General features: G+C 43.6%; 4 protein-coding genes across 5 annotated transcripts; 2 read left to right on the top strand and 2 right to left on the bottom strand.

Moving 5' to 3' along the window:
• Positions 1-87: 87 nt before the first annotated feature.
• On the top strand, positions 88-5,490 carry dpr14 (defective proboscis extension response 14). 2 transcript variants are annotated; one of them, XM_070218881.1, is made up of 6 exons: positions 88-175; positions 953-1,347; positions 2,070-2,516; positions 2,573-2,750; positions 3,177-3,313; positions 3,372-5,490. In XM_070218881.1, exons 2-6 carry the CDS (start codon positions 1,266-1,268, stop codon positions 3,536-3,538), a joined length of 1,011 nt encoding a protein of 336 aa, XP_070074982.1. In that variant the 5' UTR covers positions 88-175; positions 953-1,265; the 3' UTR covers positions 3,539-5,490. The 2 variants fall into 2 exon arrangements, with proteins under 2 accessions (XP_070074982.1, XP_016997630.2); XM_017142141.3 differs by lacking the exon at positions 88-175 and having other exon boundaries at positions 874-1,347.
• Positions 5,491-5,531: 41 nt separating this feature from the next.
• On the bottom strand, positions 5,532-7,812 carry bys (Bystin). Its single transcript, XM_017142140.3, has 5 exons — positions 7,589-7,812; positions 7,405-7,522; positions 6,026-6,818; positions 5,840-5,959; positions 5,532-5,785 (listed from the first exon to the last, which is right to left on the bottom strand). Exons 1-5 carry the CDS (start codon positions 7,715-7,717, stop codon positions 5,635-5,637), a joined length of 1,311 nt encoding a protein of 436 aa, XP_016997629.2. The 5' UTR covers positions 7,718-7,812; the 3' UTR covers positions 5,532-5,634.
• Positions 7,813-8,416: 604 nt separating this feature from the next.
• RpS6 (ribosomal protein S6) lies at positions 8,417-10,313 on the top strand. Its single transcript, XM_017142130.3, has 3 exons — positions 8,417-8,556; positions 8,780-8,984; positions 9,644-10,313. The coding sequence occupies exons 1-3, from the start codon at positions 8,551-8,553 to the stop codon at positions 10,177-10,179; spliced, it is 747 nt and encodes a 248-aa protein (XP_016997619.1). The 5' UTR covers positions 8,417-8,550; the 3' UTR covers positions 10,180-10,313.
• An 890-nt stretch (positions 10,314-11,203) lies between these two features.
• Positions 11,204-13,905, bottom strand: p115 (General vesicular transport factor p115). The gene has a single exon (XM_017142129.3). The coding sequence runs from the start codon at positions 13,814-13,816 to the stop codon at positions 11,333-11,335; it is 2,484 nt and encodes an 827-aa protein (XP_016997618.2). The 5' UTR covers positions 13,817-13,905; the 3' UTR covers positions 11,204-11,332.
• Between the last annotated feature and the right edge of the window lie 475 nt (positions 13,906-14,380).

The following is a 14,380-nucleotide window of genomic DNA, read 5'->3' as shown; positions in this document are numbered from 1 at the left end:
CGCCACCAGTGTAAGTTCTATGTTCTCACCAATACATATAAAACTGGGGCAACCACCGAATTAGTTTTACAGATTTACTGCACATGCGCAGGAAGCATAAATAAGTGCGATAAACAATTTAATTTGTGTTTAGTGGCTGCGACAATTAAAGGCAGTTAAATTCCTGATACTTTGAGTAAAGTCTGCTTCGTTAACGGTAGATTAATAACAAAGCGAGATGGCAATAGAGGCTATCTTGTGCCAGGATAGTCCTTTGCCTATCGATAACTATCGGTTCTCTATCGGTTTTTGAATTCGAAGCTTTTTTGCTTGAAAATTAAATGTAATTTTTTGTATTTCAGAACTTGAAGTCTAATTAAATTTCAAATTTATTAAATTTATTCGTTCAGACTTTGTTTACTGTACATTTAAAGACTAACGGATTTTTGGAACCCTGTTTAGTGGGTGGAAATCTCTAGGTTCCGAGGATGCCGAGAGAGATGCTTGCTTTTCGGAGCGGAATCAGTGCCGCAGCAATTGTGGGTGAGGGTACAACAACGTCGACGGCCCGGCAAACGCGTATTTCAATATTTAAATATCTATCTCAAGCATCCGCCGAATTAAAAAGAGCTTTTTTTGACGCAATGCAAGTAAAACTCACCTGCCGAAAGCATTAAATCAGGATTTTTGGCAGGAAAAATAGATATTTGTAATTGTTTGAGCCCAAGAGGTGAGTCTCGTCTCCTATTTATTTCGGGGTTCGGTTCGTTCGGTTTCTACGAACTACGGATAGGATAATAGGGATGCGGATGCTGGCCATGCGCAGAGCATCTCCTGACCTACATTCCCGCTTATTGGCCATCCAAGCAGCAGTTGCAAAAGGATAAATACACACGCAACACGAGCTGGTTAATAAACGCTTTTCCGATTTTCCAATTTTCCGACTTTCCGACTCTCCTCTACCCCCCCGCAGCAGCAGCAACAACAAGATATTCGCAAAAAAAGGACCCTCTGGCATTCAGATCCTTGAGTGCAATATGTCCAATTTATTGGCGCAGTGCAATCGATAAGCGAACCAAAGTCCGCTGGCGATGCAGTGGGACGCTGATGCAGTTGGATTTGGATTTCGATTTGGATTTGGATCGATATAGAACAGATTACAGGCGCTCGGGCGCTCATATCCTGCATATATCCTGCGGTGAGTGGCGCCAGTTGATGCATCATCCCGTATCCGCATCCCGATCCCATCGTATCGTACTGGCCTATGCAGACACTCCGTTGCAGTGATGAGATCGAGGCTGTTTTGGATACTGGCGATTATATACTCCTCACTCCATCACATCGGCTCGGGCTCCACGTCGACCACATGTGAGTCTGCTTATCCTTATGCTTGTGCTTCTTCTTCTGTCTCAACTTCCCCCTAATCGCATCGAAAAACTTTTACCCAACTCAAACTTTGGCAATTTTCATCCCAGAGCTTAACTATTTGTGTTTACTTTTTGGATTGCCCGTAGGGAAAATATTTATTTAAGCTAATTCGATGTGAATAATATAATGCTTATGAAGTGAATCGAATATATCTTAATTTTTTAGCTGAAAATTAATAAAATAAGTGTCGAAAATTTAATAAAATTTTATTTTTTTATATATTTTTAATGCGTTAAAAAGTGAATCGAATCTATCTTAATTTTTTAGCTGAAAATTAAAAAATAAGTGTAGAAAATGTAATAAAGTTTTATTTTTTAATATATTTTTAATGCGTTAAAAAGTGAATCAAATCTATCTTAATTTAAAAAAAAAATTTTATTTTTTTGTATATTTTTAATGCGTTAAAAAGTGAATCGAATATATCTTAATTTTTTAGCTGAAACAACTGTACATCAATTTAATAAAATTTGTTTTTAATATTTTTATATATCAGTAATATTGAAAGATTTATTTTTTCCTGACATTTTATTAATATTGTAATCAAAAACAGTAATAATGAGCAACTGAAATACTCCTTAATAAATTTAAATCCCATATTTCATACATTTTTTGAACTCAAAAATATAATTTTCCAATATATTTAAATACTCTATTTAAACTAGTAAAGAGACCTCGAGCTGGCGATCCCTTCGACTCGTTCCCGAAGAACTTCTGGCAGGAGTTCTCGTCGCCGTTCACCGACACGCCCGAGGATGAGGAGCTGGAGGTCACCGAGACGACCACCCACGAGCCGTTCCCCTTCTTCGCCGATCCGTACACCACCCTGAACATCAGCACCCAGCTCTCGTCGAGCGTCTATCTGCACTGCCGGGTGAACGATCTGCAGGGCAAGACGGTCTCGTGGATGCGGCGACGCGGCGAGGACCTCACCCTGATCACCTTTGGCCAGCACACGTATAGCGGCGACTCGCGCTACTCGCTGGAGTTCGAGGAGCCCAACGACTGGAAGCTGCTCATCCAGTTCGCCAACGAGCGGGACGAGGGTCCCTACGAGTGCCAGGTGTCCTCGCATCCGCCGCTCGTCCTGCTCGTCTACCTAACGATAATTGGTGAGTGGTTACTAGTTATCAGAATCGATCTTACCTTACTCCTTCTCCTCGCACAGTTCCTCACGTGGAGATCCTCGACGAGCGGGGCTCGGCCACGCCGGAAAAGTACTACAAGGCTGGCAGCACCATCGAGCTGCAGTGCGTCATTTCCAAGATTCCGCATCCCTCCTCCTACATCACCTGGCGGCACGGACCGCGTCTGCTCAACTATGACACCAGTCGGGGTGGAATCAGGTAGGATTCTACTGGGTTGTGGAGTTCTTGATATAATATTGAGTTCATATAAGGAAATGATAACTTAGAGTCCACTTAAGAATGTGATTTGTGAAAATAACATTATAATACATATTATTTGATTTACTTTTATTTATCTATTTAAAATGTAAGTCCTTTTTTTTAGAGAATTTATTTGTTTACCTCAGTAAGCTTGATAAATTAGTTTATTAGATTTCTACTTTGATATCCTGTCAACATTAAGCTCTTTAGTTTGGTCCTTCAGACCACATTACAATTTTATCGAAACGAATATAATCGATAAGTTTCAAGCTCTAATACGATAGGATCATATACACTACTACAATAGAAACCAACTCCGTTCATTGATCATTATAATAGGTCTTAAAGTGCACAATAATTTTAAACCTCCTACCATATTTACAGTGTCAAGACGGATATGCTGCCAGGACGAGCGCTGAGTCGCCTGTACATCGCCAATGCCAATCGCCAGGACACCGGCAACTACACCTGCATGCTGGGCAATGAGATTACGGAGACGGTGGTGGTCCATGTGCTGAACGGTGAGTGGGGAACTCGTTGGGAACTTAACCTCATAAGTGCCAAAATCCAAAATTCCAGGTGAGGAGCCCGCCGCCATGCAGCATGCGAATGGAAGCCACCAAAAAGCCGACGCCTCCACAATGGTTGTGTTATTTCTAGTGTACGTGTGCATCTCGGGATCCATTTCCGTATCCGGAATAGGTCGGGATTTAGGATTGGGATTGGGATCAGGAACGGGGCGATGACGGCGCGGCGGAAAGCGGGGATCTTAGATCCCAGTTTGTGGCGCGGGAAATGCATACACCAAAAGAATCTTGTCCAGGATTGCATTTTCGACTTTTACTCTAATCATGGGTTGTTTAACATACGATACATAGCATAAACCGAATACTAAGCTTAAGTCAAGTGTATTTAAAAACCGGAAATCGAAAGATCAAAAATCTCGTATTTGTAAGGGCGTACGCGAAATATAGAAATGAGAAAATGAAAATGATTTTTAGCGCTAGAACATAACATTATTATCATAATCGAATCGAATTGTACTACCAAAACGGCCGTGTTTATGTTGGCTAACATATTGATCTTATATACATACACATTATTGCATCTAACGTATCCATTTAGCTCTTTGTTACCTCCACGTCATTATGGAACTACCTAGATTTGTAAGGTCCAACAGTCCAAGCATAATTGTTTCTCGCTCGAATCGCCTTCCAAAGGTCGTCTCAAGAACCCCGAACCCCGAAACCCGTAACGCTCGTGTGTATCTGTATCCCCTATTAATATAGCATACACCTCCGATCCAAGGCCTTGTTAATGAAAAAATGGTTGTAGCTTCTTGAAATCAAACAGCATATCAGTTGGGATCATTCTAATCGTAATAATAATCAATACCGATCAAAATCGTAGCTTCATCCTTGATTCGATTCTTTAACCGTGTCTCAGATTTTTGAATCCATCGATAACTGCAGAGTTTAGGAAGCCAAAAAAAAATAGGAAATACATAGATAAAAGTTTGTTAACTTATGAAATAATTCGAAATATTATGAATGCGTGAGCTTGATCAGAAATTAGTTTTATCCTGAGTTAGTCCATGATTTCCAAATTTATTGAAAACCAAAATGTAGAAATGTAAAAGAGAAACACTTAGGAAATGTTTAACGTTAACATAACTGTGCCATTCAAAATGGATACATATCGTTTAATTGTTGTTAATTCGGTTGCGGAACCAATGACCATTTGAGGCAGAAGAAATTAATTGTATATTTGTATCTTTTTGAAATCGAAAACTCAACACAACTCGGACCAATGGGTAAATACTTGATTGTTTGATTGAAGACGGTCCCAAAGCCAAATCCAAAATCAAAAAGGAAAACACTTACTCGGTAATTCAATTAAATTAAATAAATAACGATCAAGAACAAGAAGCAAATGAATAATTTTCACTTTCATTTCTCGATTTGGGCGCGAGGTGAGGAGCATCCGTTTAGCCAGTGCCCACTGTACCCCCTCCACATGCGAGTATATCAATTTATGTCTTTAGCTTTAGCTTCAAACGATCACCGCCTATAAAAGCCCCAAAAACTTTCGATATCCTCACTCACTGACGGCTTTCCAAATTCATATTGCTTTCAAGATCGGTTACTATACAATACACTCTCTTTACAAATTGTATTTTGAAACCAAAGCTCAGCTTGGAATACACAAAATAAAAAAAAAGAAAACGAAAATATTGATAAGGCTCGAGGCCTAAGTACTTGGGTAAACTAATTTCAAATGGTCCAGTGTAGTTATTGTAAATTATTCAAATTGATCCCGACCCAAATCGGTCAGAGTCCTTGGAGTATGCCCTTAAATAAAACACAAATGATAAACAAAACAAATGTTGGAGTGAGATAACGAAACAATACTTAGAGACTAATGAAAGTGACGAAACGAAACTTTTAGAAAGATTTTGGTTACAGAATTATATTTAATAATTGCTACATTTAAAATTGAGATTATAAAACTACATACATACATAATGTATAACGCGGGCGTCCTCTGGTCAATAAACGACGCGACTGCGACGGCCCCAAAGATACCGTCATTGTCAAACAAAACAAGAAACCAAAAAAGAGTAACTAAAACTTAATGCAAAATTGTATAAAAACACACACACATTTGTTTTTTCTATTAAAACATTCAAAACATCAAAGATGCCTTTTCAATTGTCCCCAGAAGAACATCTCAATTCGGTTTTCACTGCATATGTAGGTATATATTTACATATATAAGGGCTATCGTGTTATTAAATAGTAAAACAATATCATTCTTAAATTAAGCCTAGGTTAATCCCGCCTCAGCCTTCGTACTCCACGTCGGCATCTGTGTACATCTTGGCCGGCTGCCCAGCCAGGCCATTATCCGTCTCCATCATCTCGACATCGCGGCAGCTGGCCGCCTGCAGCTCCCTCCTCACATCGGGAGTGATCTTGAAGTGGCTCTTCTTCCTGCAATTTCAAATAGTTAGTTAAAGTACTGGTTCTCAATAGATAAGGTTTTACTTCAGGAGCTGCAGCAGTGCGTCCCTCTGCTCGGAGGATATATCGTTCTTGTAGCGCTGAGCAAAGGTGAGCAGACTCTGGTGCCATAGCACCGGCAATTCACGCTTGTCGTTCTCAAATCTGCAAGAGAAAAGGGTTAAATTGATTATAAAATTGGAAAAAATCAATCAAAGCTGCAAAACCCACCTGAGAAAGTGAAAAACAGCCGCATCCACGACCCTATAAGGCAGAGCATAGCGCTTGTCCAGGAAGAAGCGGATGAAAATCGAGTTGGCGCCCGAGTAGGCCATCTCGCAGATCTTCAGCAGGCAGGCGGAGGAGTGCAGGACGGGAATGGAGCTGCGGGCCACCACGCTGCCAAAGATGATGGCCTCGCGCAGCGTACAATCGCCGCCCTCGAGCAGCGGCAGGATGATGCCCTTCATGAAGGCGGCCGGCTTGAAGAGGGCCCTTTTCAATGCATTATACAGATGCATATTCAGCTTCTTGTACTCGCAGAGATCGTCGCGAATGCGGGGAAGCAGGACCAGGTTGTAGAAACGCTGGGCCATCGCTTGCGAGAGCACCGAGCAGAAGATCCGGGTGCCCTGGAACATGGCAGCGGCGCTCCAATTGTGCGGCTCCGTGATGAACAGGATCTGCTCCCAGTTGCGCAGCTTGGGTATGATCTTGAAGGCCTTCGGGATCTTGCCGCTGCGATAGCGCTTCAGCACGTCGCGCACTCCCTCGTACATCTCCTTCACCTTGGGGTCGATCTCCTCGATCTTCAGCGAGCCCTCGTCGGAGATCTTGGTGTGTATGTCGGCCTCCTTCTCCTGGATCTTCTGCATGATCATCTTGGAGAGGTGCAGCGTGCGCTTGCCCTCCTGCGCGGGATTCTGGAAGCGCTCGAAGGCGGCCACGTCGTCGTCATCCATGTCCAAATCGGCCATGAAGTCGGTCTCGTTGACCTCCTCATCCTCCTTGGCGATTCCGTCGTCTGAGGAGGAGAAATTGAAGATGTGGGGTAAGTAGGTGTTTGATAATCTCGTTTTCTATATCATTTTCTCACTAATTTGGATAATTGAACTATGTATATCCATTAACTGGCATAGAAACTATATAAATCTAAGAATAACTCAGTTGTTTTTAGTGATATATGAATACAAATTGAGATGGGGCTGTTTTTAATGTTTCTAAAGGTACATCTTCAAATCTACCAAAATCGGTCGTCGGAATCGGGAAGATATATTATCAAAATCAGACGACTTTATGATATAGCTGTCTTAAATTAATGAAATTAATGATGTAGAGTTAGTGAGTGGTCAAAAATCCTTGATAATCTAAATTCTACATAATTTTCTAGCTTATTTTGATAGTTTATAAGATTATTTTAACTATATACATCAACTGGCATAGAAACTAAATAAATCTAAGAATAACTCAGTTGTTTTTTGTGATATATGAATATAAATTGAGATGGTGCTGTTTTTGACGTTTCTAAAGGTACATCTTAAAATCTACCAAAATCGGACGTCGGAATCAGGAAGATATATTATCAAAATCATACTTCTTGGTGGACTTACTCAGACTGAAGTTGACTTTCTTGACGGTCACCAAACTGGGAAAGTTCTCCTCGTCCAGTTCCAGCTGCTGCAGCTTGGCCGCGGCCAGAATCTTCTGGCTGCTCCTGGCATCGATGTTCTGCGGAAAAGGTGTTTAAATATATAGTTTTTATTTCCAAAAAAAGGCTTTAACTCCGCGTCCTACCGACGATTCCTCGGCCCGCAGTTTGACCTTATCCTTGGTCTTGTTCTTGGCCACCTTGCCCTCGGTGATCTGCTTCTCCAGGTTCACATTCTTGATCACCGCCACATTGGACTTCTTTGGCTTGCCCATTTCGCCGGGATTCACTCAAATATCAATCGTTATAATAAAACCAAAAAAAAATTGTAATCACTACACGTGTTGCAACAAATCAGGGGCGAAAAACAAAACACATTTTCCGTCCGTCTGGCAACGCTAAAACAGGGCCGCTCACTCGATAGGCCAGGGATGGTGATGTTTTCGGTAACGCAATTGTGAAGTGACTTTATAAAAATAAATATTTTTTATAAAAAGTAATAATCATTTCTGTGTTTTTAGTGCCGGGTGTGTGCAGATTTAATAAATGCAGACAGAAAAGATATGGGCCAAGACTGTTCAACTTTAAAATCATCTATTTTAAGCCTAGTAAAAACGAAAACCCAAGAATTAAACTTTTATTATATTTTGTTCTGCCTAGAAATAATTACCTTAATCTATCTCTAATAAGTTATTTTTAAAATATTTACCAAGTGTTGACCTGGGAATATCTTTGTTGTAACCCCAAGTAAACATTTAAAGGATACCTTACCCAAACTAATTGTTAACAAATTGTATTGAAAACTAAGAAAATAAAGAATTTGTCTAAATAAATAAATAATGTAATATATGTTATGCTCTTTAATAATGTTTTAATTGAAATACTTTTCCAACTTGCTTATAAAAGCGAAGAATTCGCAATAAAAATTCGCCATTTACCACACAGTGAAAAGGTAAACAAATATCACCGTGACCGCAACTATCGATAGGCACCACTACAACCCCATCCCCCATCGCTACTTCCTCCAATCGGTCTTTTCCAACCCTGCGCTGGCAGCCAGTAGACCGATTCTTTTTTTTTCTGCGTTGCGTGCAAACAGTTCGACAATATGAAGGTGTGCTGAAAATTTGTGAATTTGAACTGATAAACCCGGTGAAGCCTGGGAAATATTGCGAAAATGCGAAAGCGCAAGCACTGGCGCGTGATCGGATCGAATTGCGAGCGAAAATGACCAGTGATTGCGTTTAAATGAGTAGATGATATTTTTTATCCGACTCGGAAATTGTGTACTTTGTATACATTGTGTGTGACTCTTGTTTTTTTGTTGTGTGTTGCAGCTCAACGTTTCCTATCCCGCGACGGGATGCCAAAAGCTGTTCGAGGTGGTCGACGAGCACAAGCTGCGTGTCTTCTACGAGAAGCGTATGGGCCAGGTCGTCGAGGCCGATATCCTCGGTGACGAGTGGAAGGGCTACCAGCTGCGCATCGCCGGCGGCAACGACAAGCAGGGATTCCCCATGAAGCAGGGTGTCCTGACCCACGGTGAGTTTGAATCTGGATTGTGGGATATATATACAGTGATTGGAGGGATCTAGGTGGCCATAACTGAGTAGCCGGTATGCCATATCTTCTATAAGCCTTAAAAACCCAATGCAGTTTCCCTTGAATGTTCAGTATTTGTATTTTCAATAAGATATGATGATGAATTTTGTATAATTCACTTAGAAAACCCCTTTGTACATGATAATATTCAATATCATATCACAGAGATCTTGAGGATCTAGAGATTTAGCGTTTTATCTCTTCAGAATATAGTTCCCTAACATAACCTAGGTTTGCAATTTTCAATTTCGTTTATATTTTCATTCAGTATACTAAATAATCAATATATCTCTGTAATACCTAGTAATTTAGAAAACCTTTTATCATTAAACTCTGTTTAGAAATGGGGAAAAGCATCAGTAGGACATAATTCATCTAGAATTTATTCAATCAATCTTAAAAAACACATTTCCCAACATAACCTAAGCATGAGATATAAAGAAAGAAGGAAACTTTTTTGATAAATGATAGTATGAATATGGTTTTTTATATACCAACTAGTCTAGACCCTTCCCATCACTGGCTATATCCACAAACCCTTCAATAAAACTTGGCAACTAACCAACTCTTTTTTCCCCCCAAACCCAAACCCAAACCAGGTCGTGTGCGCCTGCTCCTGAAGAAGGGACACTCGTGCTACCGCCCACGCCGCACTGGCGAGCGCAAGCGCAAGTCCGTGCGCGGATGCATCGTGGACGCCAACATGTCCGTGCTGGCCCTCGTGGTGCTGAAGAAGGGTGAGCAGGACATCGCCGGGCTCACCGACACCACCATCCCCCGCCGTTTGGGACCCAAGCGCGCCAGCAAGATCCGCAAGCTGTACAACCTGAGCAAGGAGGACGATGTGCGTCGCTTCGTCGTGCGCCGCCCCCTGCCCGCCAAGGACAACAAGAAGGCCACCTCCAAGGCCCCCAAGATCCAGCGCCTGATCACCCCCGTGGTGCTGCAGCGCAAGCACCGCCGCATCGCGCTGAAGAAGAAGCGCCAGACGGCTTCCAAGGAGGCTGCCGCCGACTACGCCAAGCTGTTGGTGCAGCGCAAGAAGGAGTCCAAGGCCAAGCGCGAGGAGGCCAAGCGCCGCCGCTCCGCCTCCATCCGCGAGTCCAAGAGCTCCATCTCCAGCGACAAGAAGTAAATGCCGCGGACACGGAACCCACATTCTTCGTTTAAGCAGAAACTGAACGCGGATCACCTCGAAATGATCTGCGAGAGGAGAAAAGAAACTTTGTAATCATTTATGTTAAATAAATGTGAAAAAATGGTATACAATGTGTTGGAGTCTCTTTTTTTAGTCATTTTACCAGATTTACCAGATAGATGTGTTCCAAAATACAAACGATAGGCTTTGAATATTAGTTTTCATTTATTTATTTAATTTTCCTTCGGGTAAATGCAACAGTTCTCTCAGAATAGTTCAATTTCAACATGGTTTGGCATTCTTAGCTGATGAATATATTTAATATATTTAATTTCTAGTAAAAGGAACATTCGAATAGAAATAGATAGTAGAAAGCTGGGTCCAAAAATAAGTTTAAAGGAGTATTCCTAAAATAAATAGCATTGTATATTTTTAAATACAAGATTCTCCTTTAAAGCGTATTGAATAGTTAATTTATACTAAAAGGAACATACCAATAGAAATAAATTAAAGAAGGCTGGATCCAAAAAAATCTTTAAAGAAGTATTCTTAGAATAAATAGCATATTAGGAATATTTTTAAATAAAAAATTCTTCTTTAAAGGGTATTGAATAGTTAATTTCTACTAAAAGGAACATACCAATTGATTTACATTAAAGAAAGCTTGAACCAAAAAAAACTTTTCAGAAGTATTCTTAGAATAAATAGCATGGTATATTTTTAAATAGAAATTTTCTTCTGAAGGGTATGAAATAGTTAATTTCTACTAAAAGGAACATACCAATAGAAATAAATTAAAGAAGGCTGGATCCAAAAAAATCTTTAAAGAAGTATTCTTCGAATAAATAGCACGGTATATTTTTAAATACAAAATTCTTTTTTAAAGGGTATTGGATAGTTGACCCTTTCACAAAGCAAACAAAGTGAAGAACAGATCGGAAAGAGATGGAAGTACGAAAACGTGCGCCGATATTAGCTATCCCTTGCGATTTGCTGCGGTTCCCGCCAAAACAATTTGAAATTCCGATCTAGGCATATATTCTGTACGTAGGTAAAATATATATAAATAAAAACAAGTAGAATGTGTGTATATAAGATGGTTAAGGGTTTTCGGGCAGTCGAGCAGCTTCCAGTTGTGATATCCTCATCCCTATCTGCTGGCGGTGCCACTTGGGATGGGACTCTCCTCCGCTTCATTGGCAGCTGGTAAAGATGTCGCCGCCGCCGCCGCCGCCTCCTCGTAGCGCGTCAGCTTGGCCTCCTGATCGGCCAGCAGCTCGAGCAGATCCTCCTGATCCTTTTGCGTGGCCGCCAGCGATTCCTGCGCCGCATCCGCCCGCTGCTTCTCGCCGGAGAACTGTTGGCGCAGCGTCTCCAGTTCCTTGGTCAGTCGGATGTTCTCGGCGAAGTACATGTTGGCCTGGTAGCGAGCCGCATTCAGCTCCTCCTCGTTGGCTGCTCCTGTGCCCTCCGATTCCTGTCCCGCTGAAGCTCCCAGCTGCGCCTTGAGCAGTGTGTTCTGGTCCGAAAGCTGCGCTCGCAGCGACTGCTCCTCGCCGAGTTTCTCCTTCAGCTCGGCATTCTGCTGCTCCAGTTCTTTAGAGGATTGCTGCAGTGCCTGTATTTGCCCATCCATGCCACGGATAATCCCCTTGTACTGCGAGACCAAAGCAGAAGCCTCCGAGCTGAGCGTCAGCTCGGTCAGTTCGATGCCGTCCACATCGAAGCCGCTCACCAGCTTGGCAATCAGCGCCTCCAGTCCCTTGTACAGCTTGCAGTACTCGTAGTCGAGCAGCAGTTCGCCGGCGGACTTGGCCCGGATCTGCGCCTGTTTGCAGGCCCGACTATAAGCCTCGTGGCGCGACACCTCCGCCAGCTTGCTGCAGAAGCTCTCCTGTCCGATGCGCTTGATGATCAGCTGGCTGATGTCCTCGCGCTTCTGGCCGGGCAGCGAGTTGTCGTTGAACTGGATGCACAGGCCCATGAGGAAGGCGCACATGCCCTGCACGAGGAACTCGCGCTCGTCGTGCTCATTGGAGCAGAGCTGGGCCGTCAAATAGGCCATGGTGCCCTGCGTCTCCAGCAGCGCCTTCACCGCACCGGGGCAGTGGGCCAGCCAGAGGCTGAGCAGCATCAGCAGGCCCACCTTGCTCTGCAGGCGGTAGCGCTCCTGCTGCATGAGATTGCTGCACTGCTCGAGCAGCGTGATGGGCCTCTGGCCGCCAGGAGTGGCCAGCAAAACGCGCAGTAGTTCCTCTTTCAGCGCCACATTCTCCACGAGCGAATGCATCAGGGCCACGGCCGAAAACCAATTGGCCAGGGCGTCAGAGGAGAAGAGTCCGGTGCAGAGGAGCTGACCCGTGGACAGGGCACTCACATCGGAGGCACTGGAGGGCAGCAGCGTCTGCACCACCGCCCGCTGGCCATCCGCGTTGCGGTAGAGGAAGCACTCGAAGCAGTAGAGAACGGCGCAGCGCAAAGCGAGCAGCTGTTTCTCGTTGATCATGGACATTAGGAGCACCACAATGGCCGGTCTGGGTGGACTGCTGGGCGCCATAACCCGACCCAATTCATCCTGATTGTCGCGATCGCCGCGCACCACCTCGGCCACCGCATTGATGGTCTCCGTGAGTATGTCCGCCGGCACGCCGCTGCTCATGAGGATCTCGCAGAGGGCGTGAAGCAGGCGGGATTTTTGCATCACCCGCTGGCAGGCGGCCACCACCTGCTGCTGATTGCTGGGCGTGACCAGAGCACGGACGACCTGCAGCAGGCAGTGGAAGTTGGAGACCTTCTGCGGCGACCAGCCAGCTTCCTCGGCATCCGGCGAAAGTTGGAACATCGGGGCCAAACGCTGGATGTAGCTGCCCTCCTTGAAGAACTGCTGATTGCTCGAGTTGTTCTTGAGGAGGTTCAGCAGCAGGATGAGGCAGTCCTCGACCACAATGCCGCCATCCGAGCAGCCCTCCTCGCGGACAATCTCGAACAAACGATCGAAGGCATTCTCGAAGGCCACAATCTTCTGGATATTCGAGTTGCCCTTGGTCAGTTCGATCAGAAGCAGCAGCACATCGTTGCGGATCACCTCGCGGCTGTCGGTCAGCAGATCCATCAGCTTGGACACGCCCATCGGGCTGACCAGGACCAGATCCTGCAGCTCCCGCGTCTTGTTCGAGATTAGGGATGTTATTAGCTGAATGGCGGCACGGCGCACCCGGAAATCGTACTCGTCCAGGTAGCCCATCACCACGGTCACATGCTCCGGCGTCTTGATGAACATCTCCGTGAACTGCTCGCCCACATTCACCGAAACGGTGGGATTGTCGGCCTCCTCGTCGAACTCCTCGCTGGTCACCACGTTGCACAGTGTGTCCAAAGCATAGCTAATGATCTCCGCATCCTGGCCATCGTTCTGGAGCACCTGGACCAGCGGCGGCATCCCCTGGGCGCCCACCTCGATGCGGTACTTGCGGGAGAGGGCCTTCAGTGCTCGGCAGGCATCGCGGCGATCCTCCAGGAGCGTCGAGGAGTAAACGCGGTCCACCAGCTTCTCCACCGTCTCGGCGGCACTCGGCTGCTGGCCCGGCTCCGTGCCGCCCAGCACCGTCTTTATGCCACTCTTCAGGAACTCCATGCGAGTCTACGCTGTTCTGTTTACGGTCTATTCTGCGTTTTTTCGCATTCGACACGACACGTCAATTCATGAAAACAATTGACGGGCGGCTGATAATCGATAGATGGAGGCCCACTTATCGATAAAAGGCTGGGGTTTGAATGTTTACGCGGGCTAGCTATAATTTGTATGGTTTAATTTCTTTTAAATTTTATTGTAAGCTTAAAGCATTGTATTTTAAGTTTTATTTGTATATTATTATTTTTATTTTATATATTCGCTTAATATATAATTTAGCTATTTTCTAGCTGATTTCATGATTCGTTCAATTCTTTTTAAATTCTATTGTAAGTTTCTAAAATTATATTTTAAGCTTAATTTATATATGTATATATTTTTAATTTATATATTCGCTTAATATATAATTTAGCTATTTTTTAGCTGATTTCATAATTCGTTTAATTCCTTTTAAATTTTATTGCAAGTTTTAAACATTATATGTTAAGTTTAATTTACATATATATTTTAGATTTATATATTCACTCTAAATACAATCTAGCTATTTTCTAGCTAGCTTCATGATTC

Source organism: Drosophila takahashii, chromosome X (genome assembly GCF_030179915.1).
Source record: "Drosophila takahashii strain IR98-3 E-12201 chromosome X, DtakHiC1v2, whole genome shotgun sequence".
Lineage (NCBI taxonomy): Eukaryota > Metazoa > Arthropoda > Insecta > Diptera > Drosophilidae > Drosophila > Drosophila takahashii.
The sequence above is the reverse complement of the archived record's forward strand: the minus strand, read 5'-3'. Positions and strand labels throughout refer to the sequence as shown.